The sequence below is a fragment of the Vigna umbellata genome, chromosome 6 (assembly GCF_029865625.1).
Source record: "Vigna umbellata cultivar VRB3 chromosome 6, Vumbellata_1.0, whole genome shotgun sequence".
NCBI classification, from domain to species: Eukaryota; Viridiplantae; Streptophyta; class Magnoliopsida; order Fabales; family Fabaceae; genus Vigna; species Vigna umbellata.
In genome coordinates, this window is record NC_142170.1 from 34,855,672 (window position 1) to 34,867,346 (window position 11,675).

Sequence of the window (11,675 nt, forward strand, 5' to 3'; positions counted from 1 at the left end):
ATCAACAATTTCTCAAAAGTGTATTCTTGAATTTCAAGACAATGTAAAACAAATTATTATAGCAAAAGTAATATCATACTCTCCCAAGTAATATCTAAACATCCACTGGCACGCTAGAATAATTGATTGTAAAATATACGTCTATACTTGATTAAGAAAACTGCTATAACTAACCGCATTCAGCTGGCATAAATAGGAAAAAACATCTATAAATGTCAAAACCGAACATAAAATGTCAATTTTAAAAATCAAATAATGTAACTGCTGGTAGTAAAAGAAGTTTAAATTTGAGAAGTACAACAACAAACAACATTATTGCGTAGGAACAACAGTTTATTATTACACTCCGAAGGGCTGTATTATTCTCTAAAGGGATGAGCAATAGTGTCACCTATCCAAGTTCACATAATCGCATACAATAAAACTTACACCAAACAATACAAATTGCTAATGGTCAATTCAGGCACTAGACGCCACCCTTATAATTCATACGACCCTCTTCAAACTTTGATTGCTTCAGTTATAGTATAGATAAATAACAAAGAATGAAAAATGATCGTAATGTACAATATCTTCAAATTCTTTCTGCATTGGCATTATTGCTGACCAAAGGAGACCTTAGCGAGCTTTAAATTATGAGCCAGGGCAGGTTTCTGAGTGTTCAAGCAAGATTGATAGTGAAAGAAACATAAGGGTGAGCATCGGAATCACCTGCAAGGCCAACCATCCCAGTACCTACGTCATCCTCAATCTTCCAGTATGCACTGCACACAATTTCAAAGATACAATATCAGCATGTAAAGTTGTCAAACAAATTAAGAGGCAATAGTGTGCATTAAATTAAACAAATAAATATTGTATGTATAAAAGTGAGAGGAAAGCAAGTTCGTCAAAGTACAGGAACAGAAGCACTCAAATTGAGACATCAGAATATGCACATATACAAGGAATGAATCTTCATGGTAAGATCCGAAAGAATAGTGTAAAAGTTTTCAAGTTGGGATACTCTCTTATAGACATGCCACATACTTTGTTAATGAAACCATCTGCTTAATTTGACTCGACATTTGAATCTTAATCATTCGTACTAACAACGATAGAAATCCACTCCTTTCATTTCACACACACGATTGACTTTGTCACCACTCACAATGAAAAAGAAAGATCAGATATTTAATTCGCATTCGTAACATTTTCTACCATCTCAATCTACATTTTTTCTTATTTTTATTTAGAGAATCTCAAGAGAGAACATAAAAGCTTCAATATTTCAAATAACAAGCTACTATCAACAACTTCCTATGTTTTAAACAGCTGTTGTTCATTGGAAACTGCAAACAGACCAGTACCATATTTTTTGTCTATTTGAACAAGTTTAATATATATTGAACAAAACACAAACAATATGTTTTATTTACTTCAAGGATTGAGATGACCCATAGCAAAACCAAAAAAAGAACATAGATCTTGAATCCATCTGCTGTGTGCCTCTGTAAATTAGCTCTGGCAGAGTGTAAATTTACCAAGGGCTGTAAATTCTAAAATGTTAATACACCATAGCCATTGATAAGCCACTTGCCTGTTTGTACTATCACTCAACGTTTCAAGGATAGAGCGCACTTTCTTCTCAGATTTCACAGACGGAGCCAAAACGCATGCCTGGAATACCAAATGCTCAGTGACCAGTATTTGAAAATAGGGAGGAGGGGGTATTAGATGGAACTTTGATTTCAATAGAGTATATATTACCAAGAAAGATGGTGGCAGACCATATCTCAGAATGCTCTCGGCAAATAAACGCACAGCACAAAAGTGCATCCAGGAACTGAAAACCTATGGGAAAATATATGGTAAAAGGTAGTGAGAAAGAACCATGACAATTTAGAATCAAAAGGAAAGAATAATTGTTTAGTGGAAAAAAGCTAAAACAAGATAAAAAAATTAAGGTCAACAAATGCTCTACTAAATTAGGAGAGAAACTTAGGACCATACTGCAAATGCCAGTCCCAGATAGTATAGTACAGAAAAAGATACACCAAAGTATAAGAAGTCCACCTTGAAAATAGTACTTTAACTAAGCATGTTTCTATAGCATCCTCTATTTTGTACCACTACCAGTAAATCCTGTCGTATAATATTCTAAGGTGTTTCCACAAATTAAATGAGGTAAAAGAAATTAATACCTCTCCATAACTGGTAAAGCACCATTGCAACAGAGAAGCCTTCAGTCTTTCCTGATCTTGTACCAATTTATCTAACTCTTGCTTTCGGTTCTCGTGTGTTTCTTGACTGTATTCAAAGTCACGAATCTAAATACAATGGCATGAAGTTAAATTACGCACCTTTTATCAACTCATGAATTGATCCTAACACTTGGCATTAGGTATCATTCATTCTTTCATACCAGAAATTTCCATTAGAAAGTGGCAGGATTAAAATCCAAGAGAGAACACAGATATTGTCAATTTTAACAAATTTAAGACAGTATATATCTATATCAATAAAAATACTTACTTGGAACCCTTTTTCCCGTGCACTAGTTCTAAAATTATCTGCAACTCGACTAAAGAGTGTTACAGTATACAGAGCATATTCGTTGTCCTCGTACAACTTCTTAGAAGACCTGGGGACCTAAAATATTTATCCTAAACAGAATCAGAATAAGGAAAAATGCAAAGAAAGAAGCTCAAAATTATTAACAGTGTCAAAAACATAATTGGAGTACTTAGATTAATTACAGGGATTTTGCACTAAGATCCATCAACAATAATTCAAGGGAAATAGCAAAAGAAATTCAAATTTGTGAGAGAATACTGTACCGCTTACCACATAATTTGTCAATGTTTCGTAGCTTGAAAGCCAGTCCTTCTGTGAATACTTGGAAACAATTGCAAGGAGGGTAGTTAAATTTTCTGAAGTTATAATGTCCTCCGGCTTAACCAAGTTGGAAAGATCACGGACTGCTAAGCTGAAAGAGTCAAGTAGGTCAGTAAAGAAATAGAACACACTCCCACCAGTCCTTAATAAAAGACATTTTATCATTAGTGTGTGTGATTTTATTAATAAAAAGTGAGAAGAGGATTCTAAAATCACTAGAAACAAGGGTAAATATGGTGCATTTGAAACATTATTTTAAGAAATGGACAAAGTAAACTAAAATTTTATTTGTGATTTAGTCTAAAGTGTCTTGTATTAAGCACCAAAGACAGTACTACATTTGAAAGCAACATCAGTCGTAACAACATCCACACACCTTCCAGTTTGCTTTCGGTTGATAGCATTAAGCTGACTACGAATATTGTTATACTCAGAAACACGAACCTGGAATGAAAGACAAAATTTCAAGGGCCAAATAAAATAAAATTTACAACACGCAAAATAAGCAAGGATATTTTTCTTTAATGAACTATATTCAGATAAGAACCAAACTAACAGCTGGTTCGACAGAAACAACTTTAGTGGTGTCTCTTGTAATTAATGGGCAAGGTGGGCATGGATTAAAATAAATTGTCATGGGACTTGAGGATCTATAATGAAGTTATTTATAAGTGAGAGACCACGCTCTAATCAATATCACAAATGATGACCAGGACAGTATCAAAGTAAAATACACCACATAAAGTGGCCAGACGGTATTTGAGAATTAGACACAATAAAAGCGTATCCTGCTTACCTCATGCAATATTTTAGCAATGAGCCTACCGTATGATACTGGACAAACTAAGGTCCTCAAAATACAAGTCACATAAAGTATGAAGGGTCTATAACTCTGATAGAGGTCGACAAGGAAGGTGATAGACATGAGAACAATGATTATCTATCTGCGACTCTGCAAGCTAAAACAGATATAGGTGAATACTTAGTCATTTATATTATGATGAACCATCATCACAAGTGTGATTGACAGGTTAAGACTTTTTCCTTTTCCTTGCATTGACTACAAAACCAACCTATCGTGTTACACAATTGAGAAACTCACTCTAACACCCCATTTTTCCACTTACTAAAATCTATAATTAACACAACTTACATAATTTAAAATAAAACTTTATTTCTCTCTCTCTTATTTGAAATCTCAATAAACAATTTTTTTTGTAATATATTGTTTTATAGACAAACTCTATTGAAAAGGGAAAATATAAGACTAAAAGATTTTTCCAAACGTCTCCCATTATTAACCACCCTCCCTCTCTAGCACTATGCATCTTCGTTAACACTTGACTATCATCTGCTCCCATATAAAATACGATCTTCGCTAGTGGAAACCACAACCACCAAAATAAAAGGATGAACTAACATACAAAAACCCAACCTTACAATCACAATTCACAACTAAACAATATAAAACCTCAACCAACATTCTAACCCAACCCATGATCATATCTTGACTCAAAACATGCAACCACTCGTGACCTCACATACTAGTTCAACCCACAAATGATCTCAACGCAAGGCATCAGCTAACAAAGTCACTTAATAAACTACTTTATCAGTTGTTACACCCTCTCAGAGTTTTCAACCTTCCTGTTCTTTGAGAACTAAGCAAATATCAAGTTCTCAACTACAACTCACAAACGTAGCGAACTAGCCATTCACTCACCACAAGAGCTAGAACACCTCACTGCTCTCGAAGTCGTACGGATGGAGTTCACTTCCCACTGCGCTCTCAAAGAGACATAATGACAAAGTTCACGAGTTCTACCACCACACAAAGTTTACCAGTTATTCGCTCTTGTGGAGCTAAAACCCCTCCTATTCACTAAGAGTCTTATGGACGACATCCACTTCCCCCTCTCTCCCAGGGCAGAGTCCTCAGGTTCCACTTTCCACCGCTCTCCTATAAGTCTTACGGGAAGTCACCTACCTTTTGTTGAGCCACCACACACAAGCATACATTTATGTTTTCAAACAAGCACATATTAACATATCATCACAATCATAATAAATAACATTTACTCCACAACTTAGACTCATAAAATACTACATCACATACAAACAAGAAGGCAAGAAAGAAAACAAAAAAATAAGAATGTAAGCTCCCCCCTGTCGCTTACTCTTCACTTCTTCCTTTAGCCCCTTCAAAAATCAATCTTTAAAATTTTCTCCCTTCTTCCTTGACTTGCCACCATTTCTATTAAAACTTTTCCCCTTAACCTTGTTCTATCATATATTTATAAGCCTAATATCTCTAAGGAAAATACTATATTTCATTCTCACTTATTATTATCTAACAGTAACAATATAACAATATCCAAGAATATAAACTAATATCTAATAATATTTTTTTCTAATTGAATGATTATTCACTAAATCCTATCTCTTAGAAAATATCTTTAAAGTAAAATAAATCCTTTAAATTATAACTAATAAATAGTTTCATCTTTTTACTTAAAATATTTAACCATTTTTGTATATGTTTCTAATTATTAAAATTTCTAGGATCTAACACTCACCATAGTTGATAGTTTGATAGCAGCACCATAGAAAAGGTTGCCCAATCAGATGTCAAGTTTGAACTTTTAATTAAAGTCCAGGTAAGCCAAAAGCACACAGCATACTAATGTAAACAAAAAACACACAATTGATTAAATTGCATATTCCTCGTGGATTCAACCATCTAAAATATGGGGTTCACGTTGGGAGGAAATGTGAGGAATCTAAATATTGATATATGAATGGTTGAGTCCGTCACTTTTCCTTCTTAATTGAACACTGTTAAACTATACGAGACATTTAGGTGAAACCATACATTTCTTAGACAACACAGGTGTTTCATCTATATTGAGAAAATGGAATCATTACAATAAAAGGAGAAGATTTGTTATTCTTTAATAATAAAAATATGATACGCCAATGAATAAAATTGTTCCTAATTATACAAATATAATCTAGATATTCCTAATTATAGAGGATTTACACCTTATTTCTATTATTATAACACTCATGTTCAAGTTCGAACATATAACTTGTATGTGCTTAACTTGCTACAAATATGATTCATCCTTGGTCCCTAAGTAATTTGGTGAATATGTCAATGAATTGTTCACTAGAGCTAACAAACCTAGTGATGATGTCTCCATCTTCCAAACATCAAGGCTGCAAGAGGCATCATCATGGGGAGTTTCAAGCTCACAAGAGGCACCATTGGGGGGACAACATCGTGAGAATCACCGCTCCCACGAGCGTTGCAATTTACAACGGCAATTCAATGCAATCCAACCAAAATTGTGACTTTCAGGTGACACGAGATCAAAGAGGGAGAAGAAGATTGTAGACTTGTACAATCTTACACTCTGGATTGCAATTTTGATTGCCATAGTTGTCACTAGGGGTGAGATAAAGCTCCAAATGGAAATGTAAGAATAGGAAAAAAATAGATAATAAGGACAAAATAGCATAATGTGTGGTGGAATATCAATTATAACTAAGGTTAATATGGTGCAGAAAAAGGTTGCAATAGAATGTATACCTTTTGAAATTGCAATAGACTAATTATTTTCAAATGAGGAGACCAGGTTTAGTACAAAGATAGTGTCTGAGAAGAATTAAGCATGACCTCCAGTATATCATTGTGCATCGGAGATGGGTTTCACACTAGAGTGTTAATAGGCTATGGGTGACATTGATATACCTGAAATGGTGTTGGAGAAGCATTCAAAGTTATGGTAGAGTTATATAGTATTGATGAAGAAAGATTGACAATGGTGGGAAAGTGATTGTATAGAAAGAAGCAATAAATTAAACCAAGGAGAGAGAATTAGATCAAACCACTGAATGAACTCCAATGAAGTCACCACCATAGGGCCAAAGTCACAAAGGAGGTGAACTTGGCCCAAGTTGATCGACCATCAGGCATGGTCACACACTTCAATGGGAGTTGCAGAGTTATGAGAGTGAGAAGATGGAGGTTACAAGAAAAATCGTCGACTACGATGCTAGAATAGTGTGCACAAACATGTGAAAGGTTCACCAAATAAAATCCTCAAGAGATAATGGGTTTGCGAGCCAATACAATTTTGAAAAAGCTTAGATATTTAAGCTATAGGAAAGATAAAGACATCGAACTAAAATTATTTATATTGATAAAATAGAATTAATATAAAAAATAAAGAAGATTTGATATCCTTTGATAAATATGATACGGAAATAAATAAATATGTTCCGACTAATACATACATAATCTAGATAGTCGTGGTTACAAAGAATGTGCACCTTATTTGTACAATTATAACAAAGACCTTTTAATTCAGAGTAGTCAAGTTTGTCCTGCCTTAACACCAATTCTTAATTTAAGCAAAGAGAACCCCTCCTCCCCTCTCCCTAAGCACAAATTTAAATAGGAAAAACAATCCTGCACTAATAACAAGCTTTCCGAAGGCACGCTATTAACTACCGTATACATGGAGAACAACCACAAACATACCAACCAATCTCCAAAACCCAAGTTATCCGTAAGTTAAGCAAAAAAGTTATTATAACTCACTAGTCGCTATGCCACTATAAACATGGAATGATTCAGCGATACAAAGGCCAGCAATAACAACAAAAAAAAAAAAAAAAAAAAAAAAGAGCCACCATGTGCTAAATTGCCCATATCCTAAGGTCGTATTATAATTGAAGAACAAAAGAGGTTAAACTGCTTTATATGTAGGCTATAGGATGATTTTACAAGCTATCGTGTAACATCATAAGCTATTTTCAAGTGCTCTACCAAATATTATACAAGTGCTCACACTATAAGTCAAAATAAGGTCTATATAACTGCTTCCAAAAAAGGGCACAAATCTAACAAACCTTGAGATCATCCTCAATCTTTGCCACTTGACTGTGAATACCATCCACGATCTCCTTCAAAGGCGACATGGTGGGGTACTTGGCTTCATCCCAAACAAACCTGGACCAATAAAAAAACACAAAAATAAACAAATGCGACTCGAACAAACAAGAACAATCACAAATCAGAGATTGATTGCAAATGGTGCAACAAAAGGGAAGCAAAACCTAGTCAAGTAGGAATCCACGGGGACACCGTCAACGGTGAGGCCGCCACTGTCCACACCAGAAACTCTCTCGAGCTCCTCAATCTGGCGCCTGATCTTGTGCGTCACTCCTTCCACGAAATTGTTCGACTTAAACATACCAGATGAAGCAGTTGAGCAAATCGAGAAGCGAGATCAGAGCAAAAATAGAGTTTCGGCAGATTGTTGAGTTACCTTGGCGAGGTCATCACTGAGAGAGAGCAGAGAATCTAGGGTTCCAACGCGGAGGTTAGGGATATTGAACTGCGAACAAAGAATATAAGATGCTAAAAAATCGCGAGAGAACGAGAGAGAGAGAGAGAGAGAGAGAGAGAGTATGTATATTACTCGGTAGAGAGGAGTGTCGAAGGAATGTTTGGAGATTCGTTCTTGAATTTGGTTCCACAGTTGAGATGCGGAGTTGTGGACGGGAAGAGACACTGCCCAGTACCTACTCGCCATTGTTACCTTCCTTCTTTCCTTCCGCTGCTCTGATCGGATCACAAAGCAATCACACACCAAAACGCATTGGCACCTAAGCAAAACGACTAGTGAAAATATGTCCCACCTCCCCTGCTACTACTAACATATCTTTCCTTGCTTCCTTATCCCTCCCTTATTACAGGCTTCAATTTTAATTATGGACACTGTCAAAATAATTGAGATTTTTCTACAAGTTTACATTTAATATAATGTTAATAGTTTATGATGATGCGGGGGTAATTATGTATAATTATAGATATAGTATTTAGATTAAGATTTTTATAATATGAAAAAAAAAATCAATTTTATTGTTATAAATAGATTTGTGGATAGTAAAATTTAGAGTTAAATGTATCTGTTATCCTTAAACTGTTGACATTGTCAGAAAATATGTATTGGAGAATATATATTTAATCATACAATCGATCATATTAATTATAATCTAATATTAGGATGAATAATAACCAAATAAAAAAAACATTTATTCTCTAACAAATAAATTGTTCAATGACTACCTCCTTAAAATTTAACATTATACATCCAACCAAATCTAACAAAACTCGGGCATGCTCGTGTGATTGTGAGCTTTTTTAATAATGATATTAAAAGAGATTTAAAGTAAAGAAAAAAATAATAAATATTTTAATAATAAAAATATTAGAGAATGCTAGAAAAAGTACAAAAAGTTAGACGATTAAAAAAATGTAAAGAGTAAAATATATAAAATTAGTACACTATTTAAAAAAATAGAAAGATTAGAAGATGCAGAAAAGTATAAAAGAATAATTAATTTAAAAATTCATAGATAGATTATGCAAAATAATTTTAAAAAATATTATATAGAATAGAGTAATGAGTAATGTTAGACTTATGCATTGTTAGATTTATTTACTTAATATATAAAATAATTTGTCTAACATTCGTTCAATCAATATATAAATAAATTTGTATAGTTAATGTTGTCATACTGAGCTAATAACACACTCGTCTAATTAGACTAACTTAATTATATATGAGATATTACTATATTCCTTTATTATTATTATTATTATATATATATATATATATATATATATATATATATATATATATATTTATAATGTATTAATCTAATAAGTGGATAGAATGACTTCTTATATTTTTTTATATTAAATATTGTATAAACGATGTATAATGTTTTTTAATTAATTTGTCTAGCGATAAACTCTTCTAACCCTTGCATACACATAGGGTGTTCTTTTTCCTAATTTTATTTTCATTTTTTTAAGAAAAATAATATAATTAAACTTGAAGAAATAAGTTTGAATTTGTTTTGATGATAATATATTTATAATAAAATAGTATTGTATTTAAAGAAAAGTGTAACAGTTATTAAAATTTAAAATATATTTATGATGTAAAATTGTAATAAAAGTAATTAATTGTATATTTCATATTAAAATAAAAAATTACAAATAATAGAAAATATAATTAAAATTAATTAAAACGGTAGTAGTTTGTTGAAATTAAAAATATATCTACTATATAAAACTCTAGTAAACACATATATGTAATAAAAATATTAAAATTAAATAATTACTGAAATTAAAAATATATATTTATACGTAACTGTAATAAATAATTAGTAATAAATAAAATAATAGATAAAATAAAATACAAATGATAAAAAAATATACCTACGGTATAAAATAGTAATAAAAACACCCACACAAAATATTCAGTTCGGTAATTTACAATTACACCCTTATGACAAAAAATCTAATTTTCATGTTCTAATTACATTGCTTTTCCTAACCACAAAATATTATCTTATTACATCAACTATTACAGTAAACAATTTTGTATAGTTTCATGTTCTAATTACATTGCTCTATTTATCACACAAACTTTTTACCCTTCATCAATCAACTAAACACACAAAAAGAATAGTTTTGCCTTCTCAGAAATCATATTCCTGTCAATGATAATGAGAGAACAAGACACAAAAATTAGGATCAACACAAAGCATGTATAACAATAAAAATAACAAAAGAGTATCATATAATAAAAGCAACCCCATTTGGGTAACTGATGAAGCACTTGTGAAAAAATTGGTCCTAAAATAAAGCTTCCATATTTAACCTGAGTACAGGACCATGTATTGAAATTACAAATGAAAAGAATAAATTTAGATGAATATTAAATCTAAAGTTTAATAGACCATAAATAAATTTAAAAACATCAAAGATTCAAAATCATTTAGAAAATAAAGATTGTAATTGGTACAACTTTCTGTCACGATCTTCCATAAACCTGAGTTATATTTTTACAGTTTCAGTACATGTGATTAATCATACCACAATCCACGAGAACGGGAACCTCAGCCATAAGCAAAAGGAAAATGATACTTGAACAACCATTTTTGACAACATTTAGATACGCGCACACGTGTCAAAATCTGAGTGGTCCAGTTGGAAAAATTAAATGAAAATGGACCACTCAGATCTTGACACGTGTGCGCGTGTCTAAATGTTGTCAAAAATGGTTGTTCAAGTGTCATTTTCCTAAGCAAAATGCATGAACAATACCAAATCTGGTGTTGTATGGTAAGCCAAGAACAGAAACAAATTGTTATTTAAATTTAGAAAACATTTAAGAACTGTTTATATTTATATTGTTAGATAAACTTTAAAAATTTAGGGATATAATTGTAATTTTGTTAGTTTTTAGTTATACTTTGCGTCTAATGTTTTGGTTATTATTATTATGTTTAATGTTTCGGTAGGTCCTATTTTTATCAAGAATCTCAAATAGGTCCTTTCTTCTTTGGTGTATCAATTGAGTCTTTATTTTTGTAAAATTTAAACAATTAGAGGTTTGCCATTAAATTGGAAAAACGGTCATTTAAGATTGGGTTACATGGCATGGTTAGTGTATTATTTAATCAGACGTGACATTAAAAAGAAGTTTGAATTGTATTTTGTATTAAAAAATGGATTACAAAGGGGGGAAATAAGATTTTCTTAAGGGAAAACCCCTTTTCTTCTTCAAAACCCTAAAATCCTAAGGGATATGCACGAAAAGGGAAAGAAAGGAAGGCATCTTCCTTCAACCTCCAACGCGGCAGCCCCTACCCTCCATCGCGCCTTCCTTTTACTGGCCAAGAGCGTCACCGATGATGCCACCCACGCTGGA

At 32.5% G+C, this 11,675-nt stretch overlaps 1 protein-coding gene across 1 annotated transcript; it reads right to left on the minus strand.

Moving 5' to 3' along the window:
• Nucleotides 1-295: 295 nt before the first annotated feature.
• LOC124840887 (V-type proton ATPase subunit C-like) lies at nt 296-8,592 on the minus strand. The gene is made up of 11 exons (XM_088093042.1): nt 8,367-8,592; nt 8,214-8,282; nt 8,002-8,129; nt 7,795-7,894; nt 3,254-3,321; nt 2,827-2,968; nt 2,515-2,631; nt 2,184-2,309; nt 1,750-1,833; nt 1,580-1,659; nt 296-764 (listed from the first exon to the last, which is right to left on the minus strand). Exons 1-11 carry the CDS (start codon nt 8,478-8,480, stop codon nt 662-664), a joined length of 1,131 nt encoding a protein of 376 aa, XP_087949168.1. The 5' UTR covers nt 8,481-8,592; the 3' UTR covers nt 296-661.
• Nucleotides 8,593-11,675: the final 3,083 nt, after the last annotated feature.

Excerpts from the sequence above, each read along its gene's own strand:
- LOC124840887 (XM_088093042.1), bottom strand. The coding sequence starts at position 8,480 with ATGGCGAGTAGGTACTGGGCAGTGTCTCTTCCCGTCCACAACTCCGCA. Across the intron at positions 8,283-8,366 it reads TCGACACTCCTCTCTACCGA|TTCAATATCCCTAACCTCCG; the intron begins GTAATATACATA and ends CTTTGTTCGCAG. Across the intron at positions 1,660-1,749 it reads GTCTGCCACCATCTTTCTTG|GCATGCGTTTTGGCTCCGTC; the intron begins GTAATATATACT and ends TTGGTATTCCAG.